We start from the raw sequence: 16,106 nt of genomic DNA on the forward strand, positions 1-16,106 counted from the left end.
TCTCTGTTTGAAGACAGGACCTGGCACAGCCCAGGTGGACCCTGGGCAAGTGGCGGTATAGTGTGCACTTCAAGTCTCAGGCCTCTGGCTTCCGCCCCTGCATCGTCTAGGATTACAAGCCTGTGAGCCTTAACATGTATTTTCTTTATTTAAAAAGTAAAAAAAAAAAAAAAAAAAAAAACCCTATCTCCCATTCTTTTACATAATTGGTACATTTAAAACAGAAATTATGGTTTCTCATAAATACAACTGTACTTTTAAAAACTGACATGAAACAACATTGGGGAGAATACGAAGTAATAGAGGCTGTAAAATCCTGCCTGAGATTTAAACTGGAAACTCTCTTAAAGGTAGTATCACAATGTCTGCCCCAATTTTAAAAGTGCGTGGAAATTTACACTAAAAAGCAATTGGCAGAAGATATGAACTGACATAAAAATGAATAATTATGTAAGATTTTAGTGACTTGAAACTAGAATCAGAGTGAATTTTCTTTGTGTTCGTGCTTAAAAGATGAAGTTAGTCTGTCCCACACTCTCCATGTGTTCGGGCGTGTTTTAAATGACACAGGGACACACCTGTGAGGCAGCCAAGGTCAGAGCAGGCACTGGGGCCCTCAGAAAGCTGCTCCTTAAACATTTCTAACAAAGATTCACAATGCCTCGATTGGAAATTTCAAACAGAGAGCGTTTTCCATTTGCCACTGCCCAGTGTGGAACTGACTTCTGTGTAGTGAGTATGACACGGAGTGATCCTGTGTGCTCGGCAGCTCGCTTGCTTTTGAGGAATTGAGTATCTCACAAGGGGCCTTCCACAGGCTACCGTGAGGCACAGCCTCCCCAAATACTCGTTATCTTTACAACAAAGCAGTTAATGTTTTGTTTTGTTTTTTTTAAAAAAAAAAAAAAGTCACTTTTCTAGTGGGCAGATCAGACTTGGTATCTTAATTGTTTTCCCCATGGGTTTTAATAACACTTTTAAATAATACTTCCTCAGAATATTTCCCAGAGACCATCAGAATTATCAGGCTTGGTGATTTGATACTATTTTACATCATTCGCTTCCCTCTCTAAATCAAAACAAAACTTCTAATATTCAAAGACTTAGGTTAACTCTAGTCACTTTAGGACATATTTTCAATAATTAAAGCTTACTTTCCTGGGATAATTTTTGAAAGAACTAAAGCAACGCCTTTTTTACTTTACCCATTTGTTGACGTAGACATCTGTCATCGTGATTTCCACACAACTTATTCCCGCCTGGGTCACCCACTGTCCTCTCAGAGGCAGTTGAACAGAGTCTTCGCACCTTAAGTAATCTGGGGGAATTTTCTTCAGTCTTCTCTCTGGTATCCAAAACCAGGTCTCCCGAGAGGACAGGAGGCACAACTCTCTTTAAAAACTCCATCTTAAGGGGCCCCTTCTACATAACTAGATCCAGAAGCACAAAGAAAAGGTGCAGGGACAACTTCCTTGACGACTAGTTAAGGGCTATATACTATCTGAGGCAAAGAGCAAAGAGACGTCATGTGAGCCTAGGCGGTACTAAAGGCCAGCCTGTCAGACACCAGCTGTTTGCAAGCTGATTTTTTAGGACATTACTGTTTGTGCTGATAACAAGCTGAACAGTTTGAGGCTGTGAAACTGCAGGCCACATCTGTGTGCCCTTCTACAGTGGGTGTTAACTGCAATACTCGCGCCATAAAATGTTTCGCATCAATGAGGTTAAACATTGAGACTCTGATAGCCTTCACTGTGATAATGTAAAACATAAATTCACTTTGTTCTGGGGTGTACCTTCTGCTCACATAAGCTAAAGCTCTCGAGTGCAAGACGGTAACTTGGACTCAAAAGATAATTCTTATCAATTTGAAAATTTGCTACCAGATCTCACAACTTAACACAGAACTTGAGGCTGAGCCAGTGAAAACTTTAGACTTTTAAACATGCACACACACACACACACACACACACACACACACATCCTATTTAGAATCAAGCATTCTTCATGATAGAAGAAACCCTAGAATAAGTCATCAAAAGGTCATTGATAGGGCTGGAGAGATGGCTCAGTGGTTAAGAATCCTGAGTTCAATTCCCAGCAACCAACGGTGGCTCACAAGCATCTGTAATAGGATCTGATACCTTCTTCTGGTGTGTCTGAAAACAGAGTGTACTTACGTACATAAAATAAATAAATCTTTTTTTTTAAAAAAAGGTCACATAAAAGCTTGAGAAATGTAAAAAACTTGAGAAATGAATCATAAGTAGTCATCAGCACCCATCCTTGTTTTCAAAATAACTATAATCCATTCCATATGCTGAAAGAGCATGTGGGGTTAATCCTACGACCTTGATGTTACCTGGACAGACAGAAAACAGAAAGGCTCTAAAACCCAAGCTAGCGCCCACTCAGTCCTCTCCCTGCCTTGTGGGACGGAAGGACAGCAGTGTGAGGGATATGAACAAAGGGAACACCAAAGAGAAGCAGCCCGGGGAACTGTGTGTGGAACTTCAGAAGACTTCAGAATAACTTCCAAACTCACATTCGCTCAGAGAAACACACATGTGCACAATTGCTCTCTTCCCGTACCAGACATGAAAATAAATACGAAGCATAACATTTCTAAAGAAGAAGCAAAGCCGTCCCTACAGACAGCAGGGGAGTGACTGTAAAGGGGCGGCTAACTGATGTCTGCTTGGAGTCAGGATGGGAAATTCAGAGTCATCCCGGTTACAGAGTGAATTCCAGGCCAGCCTGGGATACTCAAGACCCTGTTACCAAGCAGCGATCGGGTGGGGGAATTCTGTCTAGGTGAAGAACAGGGAAGGAAGACTTACATTTCTTTCCCTAAAGCAGTACATGTATTAGAAAAACCCCTGGCTTTTATAAAAACTCTTTTAAGAAGCACAGTCTCTCTCCAAGCTTCCTCTGAGCCCAAAAGGAATAAAATTGATATCTCAGCGTCCCCACAAACAAGGAAAACCATGTCATGACTCTAAGCCATGAGGTCTCACTGCCTGTGGCCCCAGGGGTTTTACACGGTGTGTCTGCTGTTTGCCTTGGGCCCCTTTGCGGGTTCTTATCTGAGGAGCCCTTTAACACAGTGGTGTGGAACCACTCTAACGCCAGACAGCCAGACAGGAAATTGCGCTAGGTGTTTGCTCAGGACACACTGGACCACCTGCTGGGTCACTATTGACCCCAAACTCACTTTCACATCTCAGAAAGGAAGGAGCTGGGGTGCAGAAAGGCAACCACTGGGTGCCACGGAAGAGACCTCAAGATTTCCTTCGCCCCTCAAGTGTCTGCTGAGGAGTTTCTTTGATGGTTTGTGTAAAGTACAAAGACTGTGCGATCCGCTGCCTCTATCCAACTAGTGTTCTGTCTAAGGAGGCAAATCAGTTCTCATCGCTATAATTCTCCCTGCAGGATAAGCACAAAGCTTTCCTGAGCCCAATCTGCTTCCTGGGCTAATCCCTAATAAACTGCGTGAAAGCCACACTGTCAGCTACCTGAAAACTAGCCCTGACTGTGACGCAGAGTAGGGTTGACAGTATTACACTTCCGGTGGTAAACGCTATCCATTGCGGTCTCCGTCTGAGAAGGAAAGGTCACGGAAACCCATTTACTCGTTGCACTTTGACTAGTTATAATAACCTTGAGTGGAATGTGCTATTTGCTCATATCTTAAATGTCCCCCAGTGGGGACTGGAGGGATGATGATTCAGTTGTCAACAGCACTGGCTGCTCTTGCAGAGGACCTGGGTTTGATTCCCAAGCAACCACTTGGGAGCTCACAGCCATTTTAACTCCAGTTCTAGAGTCCTCTTCTGGCCTCCGTGAGCACTAGGCACCAACACAGTGCAGGTGTGCATGCAGGCAAAACACCCATGCACATAATATTAAAAAAACAGTAACATATTAATAATTTTTAAAACTGTGCAAGTCTCCTAATGGCCCTACATATCTAAAGTTTGATCCCTAATTTGGTAGAGGCTACTGGGAAGGATCAAATCATTGGGGAGTCAGCCTTGAAGGGAATGGTGGGATTCTGGCTCCCCATTACCCTGTTCTAGTCCCTAGACAAAGGTTCAAAGCAATAAGGCAGAAATTCACAGACCAGGACTTCCAAAACCATAAGCCCAAATCAACCTCTTCACAATTAAGGTAATTATGTCAGAAGCATCATTCATGTGACGAAAAAGTGACTAACACAGAAACTGGCATCAAAGCTGTGAGCCAAAAGGCAGCATTAAAATTTCTTTCTAGACCTCACTCTTAACCTGTACTGTTTACTGGGGTCTTACCGTAGTGCCACTCCCGACTAAGTTCTTGGTGGTGACATGGAGCATCTAATCATACATGACGCTTGAGCAGTTTGAAGAATCAAGCATTTAGAGGCTAATTGCCCAGATTCAAATAAATGGCTTCGTCTCTGAAGAAAAACAAAACACAACATTTGCCTGTCAGGGATGTTTATAATTAAAAATATTTTTGTGTTAACTTGTATCCAACCCCACTTCTGGTAGTAAGCACTCACCTGGTTCTACCATCTCTTCCCATCATGACATGTTACTGATTTTTTCTTAAACTCTGGAAATTTTCCAACTGGTGTAAAATTACTGAAAATACTATCATAAAGCACCTGCTCCCATTATTCATGAATATAACAGTTAGCTCCAAGCATATCATCACAGTCATAGCTGCATATCATCACAGTCATACTTGCATATCTCATTCATCCCCAGGATTACTCTGAAGCAAAAAGGTTGACATCCAAGCATTTCATGTGTAGACAATTCAATACACCCTGCTCTAAAACAAAGGCCTTGCTGACACGGGCAGCCCATTAGAATACCTACAGTGTACTAATCATTTCTCTCCAATATCGGCTAGCAATCACTGTTTACATTTCCAAGCATCTTTTCAACCATCTGCTCTAACCATTGAATGGAATCCAGAGAGTGGCTAGCGTGTCCCTCGGGTCTGTTCTAGCCTATACACTTATTTCTTCACCCCCTCTTCCCCCAAGCAATGCTTTTAGAAACCAATTGCTGACCTCACACATACGCCAACATCTTATTCAGTTATGTGTGTTTAGCACGGTGTCATCATACTCATTAGAATACAGCATTGTCAAATAGTTCATGTATCTATTAGGCACCAAATTTAACATATCTATAGATACTTAGGGTATGGCATTCTGTTTACTAAGAAGATGGTGGACAAAGCCACAGTAAAGGCCACATCTTCAAAACTAAATAAATATGTATATTTAAAACATCACACTTTTTCATAATCAGAATGACTGATACTTGCTGCAATGTCTTACTTTCCATCAAGCATTCCCAAATCTATAAATACATCAATATTTACATACACACACACACACACACACACACACACACTACCCAGACTAGGCATAATGGTGCACACCTTTAGTCCTAGCACTTGGGAGACAAGACGCAGGCAGATCTCTGTGAGTTTGAGGCCAGCCTGGTCTACATAGTAAGTTCCAGGAAAGCCAGGGCTATGTAGAAAGACCCTGTTTCAAAAAAGAAAAAAAGAAAGAACATTCTAGCATATTCTTGATATTTCTCTTGTCTTTGGATCATGGCATCTTTTCTCCCTCAAAGTACATTAAACCCATATTACAACCTCTGTTTATTGGTACACACACCGCATATTGATTTCGAGACTTAAACTGGGCTTTGCCTTCTCTTTCAGGACAACTCACAAAAGTGAAACCCATTAGAGTAAACTGCAGGAGGGACCAATATAGCTCTAGGCTCAGCAAGATGCCTGAGTCACAAAGGCATGCCTGAGAGCCTGGGGCCTGAGGTGGATCCCTAGGGTTCATGTAAAGGTGGAGAGAACCAAGTCCACACAGGTGTCCTATGACCTCCACACGTGTGAAGTGTCTATAATGAATACAAAGTGACACGCATGCACCAACACTCAGGCATGCACATCACAAACACACTCACAGATAACACATTAAAAATAGGTAAAAAGATGGGGAAAAAAAACAACTCAGAAAGCAAAGGAGGGATGCTATAACCTCAAACTGGATAGACTGTATGTCACGATATGACGCCTGCTCTCCCTCGCTCTAACACAACGGGCTTTTCCAGCACTCACTCTTCATCGGAGGCTCTCATCTGTGGATGCCCCCAAATGTCCTGGAAGCCTCCAGCACCTTCTTCAGATACACACCCTTCCCACACTCACCTTCTCACTTTGAATGAAAGATACAATTCCTGACTGCCCAGGAGAGTATTTGGTTAATATTTCTCTGGTTTTTCTTAGGATTGGAATTTGGAGAGATATCTGTATCCAAAGGTTTCCCCCCACCCCCATTTTGTTTTGTTTGTTTGGGGGGACTTATTTTGTTATGTGTAGGAGGGTGGTATATATGTGTTCTGGGTTTCTTGGAGGGTGGGCCTTTCTGCATGTAAATCAGATTTTCCTTTTGTCTCTACATACCATTTCACACGGAATCCACTTTTCCTGATCTGGAGAACATGGTTTGTTTTGTTGTTATAAGAAAAACCATTTTTACTACTTGCTTTTTATAATGTTGCTTCTGAGACAGTGAAGGTCAGAGAGGTTATGCTAACTGCCCATGGTCAAGCTGTTCATGAGATCAGTGCCCTGCTTTTTAATTTTAAAAGGTCAAACAAAGGAGACTAGTGGGTATTTGACAACCCTAAAGCGAATTCTATACATAGCCAAAGAACAGCAGGCTTGACAGCGCGTGACTTCACCTTCAGTGGGAGGATCCTTCTTAGACTCTCGGTGAATAAACACAGAAATGGCTCAAACAAGGTCCTCCAGGCCCGGCAGTGCTATACTTTAATCCAGGATCTAAAGTGGACCTCCAGATGACCCTCTACATCTTTTCTTTTTGAAAACGATTTTTGAAATACTTATAGCACAAATGCCAGAGACTTAATTACCTTCATTTTTGTAAGACATTCCAGGTGTGTCTCTATGATATACATTCTTGTAGGAAATGATAAGCCAAATTAATCAGAGCAAAAACTGAACGGAGAACGAAGCCGAGGGCTGTTGGTTAGCACACTTTAATATGTGTGCACTCGGAATATGCCAAAATCTGAGGATGGGAGCTTGGGGGGGGAGGTGTCCTTACCTCGTGGAAGGCTTTTAGCATCAATGACGTGATTACTGTTAATGAAAAGTCTGCTTCATGAAGGATTTAGAGTCCCTGCTCACTGAGTTTTTAATGTGACAATTGTTAAGAATACTGGCTAGAGAGATGGAACAGCCACGAAGAGCAAGTGTTGCTCTTATAGAAGACCAGAGTTCAGTCCCCAGCACCCACATGGTGACTTACAGCCAACCATAACTCCAGTTCTTGGAGATCTGGTGCCATCTTCTGACTTCCATGGACACCAGGACACAAATGTGGTGTAGAGACATATGTCTGAGAAAAACGCCCATACACATAAAATGACATGAATAAATCCTTAAAGCAATATTGTAGAAAATAGTAGCCCTCCTACACAATGTCTCAGAAAGGATTATCCCACCAGGTTTTTAAAAAAAAAAAAAGAAGAAGAAGAAGAGATTAGGGTAAATTCCAACTTCACAGTTCCAACTTGAAACTCCAAATTTAACTTCAAATAAATTTTATATTGTTCTTGAACACCAAATATCCAGTAACCTAGAAGTGAATCATACTTCAACCAAAAAGATAAAGTGCATTCCAAGGCATGAATCTGCCTATTGTTAGCATCCAGGAGTCCTACAAGGTCTCATAAAATGATGATGTCAAAACAAAGGGCGGGGGAAGTGGAGAGATGGGGGATGGGGGTGGCTGTTAATGGTCCTTGCTCCTCTTTCAAGGACCTGGGTTTCAGTTCCCAGCACTGGCTGCAGTAACTCCCACTCCAGTGGTTCTGTCGCCCCCTGCTAGCCTCCACGGGCACTGTACCACATGACAAACATGCAGACATACATACCCATAATTTAAAAACAAAAGTAAATCTCTTTTCAACCTTAGATAAGCAGCCCCACAGCCTTTGGGAGCAAAGAGGCAACGGTGCTCACACCCACTTACAATCTTCCTAGCTCTTACTTGGGACAGCAAACCAACTATGGAAAACAAACTACAGTGACCTGTTTAATCCAGTGACTGCATGAAATATAAAGAGCCCACTCACAAATAACGAAGTGGGAGATCACACTGTAAGTTGGACGGGTAAGAAATCATTAAGACGAAATTTTTAGGGAAGCTTTACCACCCATTTGATTGACAAAGAAAGTCAATGGTTTGTAAAACCTAATGGTGGTTGTTTTATAGTCAAATTTCTAGTCACTTCTGGTCTAATTATTTTAAAATGCTGTGGGGTTTTTTTTTTATGGCTTTTTAAGAGTGGTTTATATTTAAACTTCTCAACTGCTCTATCGCATTCCATCAACTATCACCTTTTGTTACACTTAGTGTGTGTGTGCGTGTGCGTGTGCGTGTGTGTGTGTGTGTGTGTGTGTGTGTGTGTGTACACACAGGGAAGAAGACGACTCGCAGGGGGTTGGGTCCCTCCTACCCTCCTACGTAGGCCCTAGAGATCCAGCCCAGGTTGTCAGTCTGACAATGAGTGCCTTTACCCACTGAGCCGTGTGGCTGGCCCCAAAATTCTAATTTTATAGAATGAGGAAACAAATTGTGCTGAATATAATCTATATAATCTCAGATTATATCACAAAACCTGCCAAAGTTGTTGTATAATGATCTGAGCTAGCATAACCAAGCAACACCACAAAAAGAAGAACAAGAAAAAAAAAAAACCCTCCAAATCTCCTGCTGACAGAGCAAGGAGCTCAGCAGGTAAATTTGTCAACATTCTGTTGATTTTGCATTTTTCACCAAGAACAGCAGCGTCATGATACTTGATCTAAGGGAGGCAGTCAGCAGATTTTCCATTCACAATGTTAGGGAGTTTTCTAGAAATGTTTCATTTTTGAACCAAATGAAAACGCGCCGATATACACACCTTCCTGAGTCCTGATGAATGAGTATGTAGTTTTTGTAAAACTTTCCTGTCATATTTCTATGCGGCATGAGATCAAAAATATATCAATAAAAATATTCCCACCTACATTTAAACACCAAGAGAAGACCTCGGGGGGTCAATGGAAAAAGTCCCAGGAAATCAATGCAAAAAGAATATGTCTCCAACTCAAAAATGTCCTTCTACCCCCAACTTCTAATACTCTGTTACTGTAACCATACCTGACATAAGCTGACAGAAACCACACATTTGATAAATGTTTATAGTCTAGAACCATCTGAGGAAAATGGAGTGTGAATAAACCCCCCCCCCCAGCCCAGTGGTTTTCATCCTTCCTAACACTGGGATTCTTTAATACAGTTCCTCATGTGCTGACCCCCAGCCATAACATTATTTCCATCGCTACTTCATAACTGGAATTTGCTGCTGTTGTGAATCAAATGTAAATATCTGATATGCAGAACATCTAGCATGTGACCTCTGTGAAACGGTCAGTCAACCCACACAGGTTGGGAATCGCTGCCCTAGACTCTACCACTTATATTCTAACGGAGAGTTTACATCTTCTAAACTTGGCCCTGCTTTACGACCTATGAGACAAACCCAAGGAACCACGCCTGGGTTCCAGCACCCAGATCTATGAGCTCACGACTTCCCGTAAACTACAGCTCCAGGGATCTAATGCCTCTGACCTACTTGGGCACTGCACTTATATATAAATAGCCCTGTAGATAACACATGCAAATATACATAGAAACACATACATGAAAATAATTAAAACACACAGTAATCTAATCTTAGGGAGTTGAGAATGTTTGTGATAGAACCCTCAATTATAAAGATCCCCTCTTTTAGGGAACGGGACATGGCTTTGTGGGTAAGAGCACTTTCTGTAAAAGCAAGAGGATGTGAGAGTGGGGACAGACGGGGCCCAGGCGCCCGCTTACCAGCCAGCCTAGCTGAAGTGATGAGCTTCAGGTTCACGGAAAGACCTTGGCTCAAAAAACAGAGTCATAGAGGAAGGCACTCGGCATCCTCTGAGCATGTTCACACATGGGAGCACACGTGCACACATGCACATACCCAGCACACACATACTTTAAAAAAAAAACCTGCACACTTACTTTTGACAACTACCATATACAGTAGTTTCCCAAATTCTACCATTTGAACTATTTGTGCTACACACTATTTCTCCTGTTGCACCCCCACTGCTCACAAACTCCTAACGGTCAGATTGTACCCAAGTAATCTGTCCTTCCCAGAATAACCTGAGCCTAATCCCTTCAGTTTCCCACTTTCTGATTTCATTAATCATTCTCCAAGTCCCTTAAGCTATGATCCAAACCTACAGTTAAGGTCTTCGCAGAAGTTATGCAGGAAGATGCTGAGACACACGCAAAAGGAATATATAACAGAGCCCTAACCACTTAAAAGATATTAATTTTTTTTTTACTTTTAAATTTTTATTAATTCTGAGTGTGAACGCATGCTGCATGCATATTAAGGCACACAAGTGGAGGTCAAAAGACAACTTGCAGGAACTGGTTCTCTTCTTTCTCCATGTGGGCTGAGGCAGCCAAGAGCTCTTCAGGACTGGCTGCAGGCTGCAGGCTCCTTTTCCTACTGAGCAGCCTGCCCCAAACTACTAATGAATTAGCCAAAATGCTTAGGTTCCTGCTTGCCACAAAAAGGAAACAGGTGATCATCCAGGGGAGAGGGTTCTTTTTATTTAAAAATGTAGTAGCTGAAACATATTTTGGTCATTAAGGCCCCTGATTAATGTGTACATCTATTGAACCTACAGTTTTAAAAAATTAAACCACGGAACTTCATTGACCTAACTATCACCCCATGGTTCAACAAGAGCAAACATCTCAGAAAATTCATGCAAATTTTCAGAAGTATACTTTGTATGCTTTTATATACAAGTAATTTGCAATACAAGTTTTTAATATGTCTTTGAGTTCAGGTATATGTGCCCATGTATGTGTATGTGTGTGTGTGTGTGTGTGTGTGTGTGTGTGTGTGTGTGTATGTGTGTGTGTGTGTGTGTGTGTGTGTGTGTGTGTGTATGTATATGTGTATGTGTGTGTGTGTGTGTGTGTATGTGTGTGTGTGTGTGTGTGTGTGTGTGTGTGTGTGTGTGTGTGTATGTGTATGTGTATGTGTATGTGTATGTGTATGTGTATGTGTATGTGTATGTGTATTTGTATGTGTATGTAGAGCCCAGAGGACAGCCTCAGGGAACATACTCAAGAATTTTATCCACCTCTTTCCATACAGTCACTCACTGGTCTAAAGCTCCTCCATTCAGCCCCAGGAATCTACCCGTCTCTGCCTCTCCAGCACTGGGGCCACAAGCCACTGCGCCCAGCTTTTTCATACAGGTTCCGGGGATCGAACCGAGGTCCTCGAGCTTGCAAGCTAAGCACTTTTATCAACTGAGTGATCTCCGTGGCTCAGCAATAAGAGAGCTTCTAGGCTAATCCAACTTTTAAATTAAAGAGAGGAAGAAAACTAAGTAGCTCAAGGTCATGAAGCAAGCAACGGCCACAGCTTAATAAATCTCCCTTCCGCTTTCTGTTTATTGCTCCCAACAAGCTGAGTGAAGCCTGACATCCATAAAAGAAACCAGAGAAGCACAAAGGCCCACTGAAGATTTAGATGACCTACTTCTCCCAAATTTATTGCTCAGAAACAACTTCCCTAAACTCAAAGAAGAATGTTATTTGTCACCTTCGGTCTCACCACTTACATCAAAAGGCTTTAAGATATCTCATTTTTCATCCAATAATGTCATTTCTCAGAGCAAATTCTAGAAGATGATCAGAAGTGCAAGCTCAAGTTTGTTTTAAAGGATGTGCACAAAAAGAAAACCCTGGCTGGGCTCAGTGACACACTGCCCTCGGGAGGCAAAGGCAGGCCCAGTCAGCACATCAAGGCCAGCCAGGGCTACATAATGAGACCCTGTTGCAAAAAATGAATGCCTTTATTAGTCTCCCAACCCTCACCAGAGATACCTCTCTCTACAGTAGAGGGTGAGTGATCCAGAGAATCACCACTGATTGGCCAAGTGCAAAGCATAGCAGGCCAAGAATTTTCCCAGCTCTAAACAAGACACCAACATCACATCCCCTCCCCCAAGGGCTCAGGGACCATCGAAGCAAAGAGGTCTGAAAAGATAGTATGATACTGAGAGAGGAGTTATCTGCAGGAGACCAGAGTTTGTACAGATGAACTCACAAGACCAAGCCAGCCCAAATACCAGCATGGACAGGGGAAGGGAACCGGAAGTGCTTCCTAGCTGAGGAGATACTGACAGCTGCTGGCCGCTGAGGGAGAGATGTGAACCCTGAAAGACTCCTCATACTCCAGTATATGGTCCTACACCCACACACACTAAGTGGACTCAGTAGATTGAAAACAGAACACCTGAGGTTGGGAAGGAAAAATGAGGAGTGAAGCAGGGGAGAAACTGAAGGTGAGGAAAAGGGGGAAGGATTTGATCAAAACACATTATATGCATATGAGAAATTCGCAAACAATAAAAAGAATGGCAGTCATTTGCAGGAGAATGGTTAAAGCTGGGGGTGATCACACCAAGCAAAGGAAGCCATTCTCGGACAAATAGTGCATGTTTCCTGTCATTTATGGGTCCCAGGTTTTGTGTAGACACATAAATTATACATGGCATGAAGGCAGAAAAACAAAAACTGTCCAAGGGACAAAGAGAAGCAACAGGAGGAGCTGGGAAGAGAGAGGGATAGACGGAAATGTGCTTAAAGTACATTACATACCTGAAAATTACCTTATATAATCCAGTATAAAAAATAAGGTATTCAATTTACTGTTATTCTTAGGGAGAATGAAATATTGCAGTGGCCAAAGAACAAAACAGTTAGAAGGGAAAATTGATATATTCGCTAGGTGAAATGTATAGTTTAAAAAAAAAAAGCCAAATACAGTCTTGACTAAACACTGCAACTCAATGTGTGTATTTAAGTACAAAGGACAAAAAAAACCTTACAGTACCTTACCAGTTATTGAAGACAAAACTACATTTCAAAGCAATGAGTAGACCCTGATGGAGTGACTCCATCTTCATGATTGACTACGATCACTGACTAATCCATAAATAAGGATGATAAAATCTCTCAGGGCCACTGTGGGAATTAAAATGAAAAGCACTTACATGGTGCTTGATATATGGTAAGCGATCTCCATTTGTTTAACATATCATAGATGCAATAAACAGCAGAGTCTGCAGCAATTTCCCAATAAAGAGATGAAAGTGCGTCAAAATTCTAAGACCTAAGAGGCTAGAGAGATGGCTCAGCGGTTAAAAGGGGTTGTTGCTCTGGTAGAGGACTGGGGTTTGGTTCCTAGCACTCACATGGCAGCTCACAGCCTCCAGCTGCTGGGCTCTGATGCCCCATTTCAGCCTCCGAGGGCACTACATACATGAACGCATGCATGAATGCAGAGCACTTATACATATGAAAAATATATGAGGAATTCTTTTTTTTTAATTTAATGGTTCTTATTTTATGTGTATGAGTGTTTTGCTGGTGTGTGTGTGTGTGTGTGTGTGTGTGTGTGTGTGTATACCCACCAAGGTCAGAAGAGGGTGTCGGAACCCTTGGAACTGGAGTTATAAGTTGTGAACTGCCATGTGGCTACTGGAATCAAGCCCAAATCTTCTGAAACAATGAGTGGTCTGACCTGCTGAGCGCTCTCTCCAGCTAAAGGTTATATGTCTAAAAGCTAAACACCTTTAGATTATCATTACCGATTCACAGTAATAGTAACTTTGTTTGGGTTTTCCACATGAAACATTTGACACAGTGAGAACACTTCCCTCCCATTTCTAGAGGTTACTGAACCATACTGTCCTCACTTGCTCCTTTCCCTACCGTTAAGCTTTAAGCACCATTCTTCATGGCTGCATGTGATACTGCAGTGTCTTGATGGGCAGTCTGTGTGCATGGTTTTCCTCCTCAAGAATGCATCTTGAAACAGAACTGCCATCTCAAATGGTGTGAAACGGAATTGACTCTGCTTCCAGACTAACCTGCTTGGGATGCAAGCACACAATGGCTGCTCAAAAATGCCCATCCTGGTGGTGGCGCACGCCTTTAATCCCAGCACTTGGGAGGCAGAGGCAGGCGGATTTCTGAGTTTGAGGCCAGCCTGGTCTACAGAGTGAGTTCCAGGACAGCCAGGACTACACAGAGAAACCCTGTCTCGAAAAACAAACAAACAAACAAACAAACAAAATGCCCATCCCCCCACCCCCATTGTACTTCATGCATTACCAGAACGTGTGTCTTGTTTTTTGGTACAAGGGCTTGTTGAGAATGTCTTAGTTCCATTTATTCCATTTCAAAGATCTCATTCTTCCCCAGCAAGATTGCTTTGTGTTACAGGCTCTTGCTGCCAAGCCTGAGAACCTGAGTTCAGTTCCCTGGACCCATGTGGTAGATGGCAAGAGCATCTGCCGTAATGCAGGCGCACACGCCCAAAGAGATGATGTGATAAAAATTAATATCTCGCTTTTCCTTTAGATCACTACGGTAGCCCTCCCACTCACACTTAAATTATAGTGTTCCTCGGTTTCTATAAATTCTCCCCAAAAGATTAAGATTCTACTTTATCAGCAAAAATCCGGGAGTCCTTGTCTGTTAGGAACCCACGCTGAAATATTTATGGATGGAGTGTTATGACAGAGGACATACATCAAAACAATCAAGGTCTACAAAAACCAGCAGCCACAGGAAGGATAAGAACCTAAGCTGAGGAGAGTGGGCTTCATCTAGGTCCGTTCTCCCCTCTCTATCTAAGTGGGGTTTTTGTTTGTTTGTATTTTAATTCCATTGTTTTGTTTCTTAATCTTTGAAAGTTAATGTGATGATTGAAAACAAAAATCTGTAAAAACACGTCTACCAAGGTCTTCGAAGGCAGATGATTCAATGATTATAAAAAGAACAAAACCAAAACTTCTGAAGGCAAAACTATTGCAGAACTGAGGTAAACAAGTAGAGAGCTTAGGATCCAGACTGGACTTGTCGGTAGCTCCCACAGATAAGAACACACTCCAAGGCCTTTTTCCAAACCATGCCTTCGGCATGCCGTGCTGGCTCCCCAAAACAGCCTCAGTATTTATATCGTGCATTGAGAGAGCACAATCACGCCTCTGTGTGCCCACATGAACATTTGATAAGTCGTTTTATTATGCAGCAGTATTAAATAATCCAAATTCTCTTGGTGCCTAAATCACATCTTGGTACCGAGTCAGGCACATCCCAACACTTGCAGAGTCGCAGTTTGCAACAAAGAGTTTCATTTGTATCTAGAGGCAGATGAACTAGGCCAGCATTTAAGGGGGGGAGGGGCGGGAGGGATACCCCACATCCTTTACCAAGATATACTATGAGGAAGTATCACCTGACTTGTGACTAGAAAGCACCTGACCCTGGAGTAGGTGTCAATGGTGAGGACTAAGCAGCTTTTCTAAGGACAATGGGAACAAGAAATACACTCTGGTTTGACCAACAAGGGGGTAGGAGGACAGAAATCCTTCTCAAGATCTTCACCACAACCTTTAAAATAGATCAAAAGTTTGTTCACAGTATGTTTTCTTTAACAACTGAGTGTACATGTGTGCAGGAGGACGTATTTGGAGCACTCTGTCTCTGAATTATTGGGGGGAAATGATACTTCCCATCATTCTTTGCTAGAATAATTTCCTTAAACTGGCTGGCTGGGGCGGGGGTTGGGGGAAGGGTGTTGCTAAATCTCTTCCCATTTACTGAGCCTTGGGCAGGTTACAGTGGGTGGGTTTCAAGGAGCTAGTGTCTAGACAGTCTCCTGAGAGAAAGACCTCTGAACTGTCTTCCTGCTATAATACTCTGTGGTTTAGAGAAGAGGTTGGGGCTTGAGCTCCCTAAAGGGTGTGCACCAGTTCGCCTCCCACAGACACCAGAAAAGCAGCTTTCCTATAAATAGTAAAAGCACGAAAGAAACATGTGTTGAATTCAACTGACAGTATGCAAACTATGTGTAACT

The 16,106-nt window shown here is 42.4% G+C and overlaps 1 protein-coding gene across 10 annotated transcripts in view; it reads right to left on the minus strand.

Moving 5' to 3' along the window:
- Fryl (FRY like transcription coactivator) overlaps window positions 1-16,106 on the minus strand; it is a 233,405-nt gene that overhangs the window by 169,577 nt on the left and 47,722 nt on the right. For 4 of the 10 annotated variants that reach the window (XM_076938638.1, XM_076938630.1, XM_076938631.1 and 1 more), the window contains exon 1: window positions 1,206-1,447. The exons of 1 other annotated variant lie outside the window; for it this stretch is intronic. In XM_076938638.1, coding sequence (XP_076794753.1) covers window positions 1,206-1,407 — 202 coding nt within the window. In that variant the 5' untranslated portion in view covers window positions 1,408-1,447. Of the gene's footprint in view, window positions 1-1,205; window positions 1,449-4,310; window positions 4,439-16,106 lie in introns of those variants that run through there. 5 more of the 10 variants (XM_076938635.1, XM_076938634.1, XM_076938633.1 and 2 more) reach the window with 3 other exon arrangements.

The sequence above is a fragment of the Arvicanthis niloticus genome, chromosome 7 (genome assembly GCF_011762505.2).
Source record: "Arvicanthis niloticus isolate mArvNil1 chromosome 7, mArvNil1.pat.X, whole genome shotgun sequence".
Lineage (NCBI taxonomy): Eukaryota > Metazoa > Chordata > Mammalia > Rodentia > Muridae > Arvicanthis > Arvicanthis niloticus.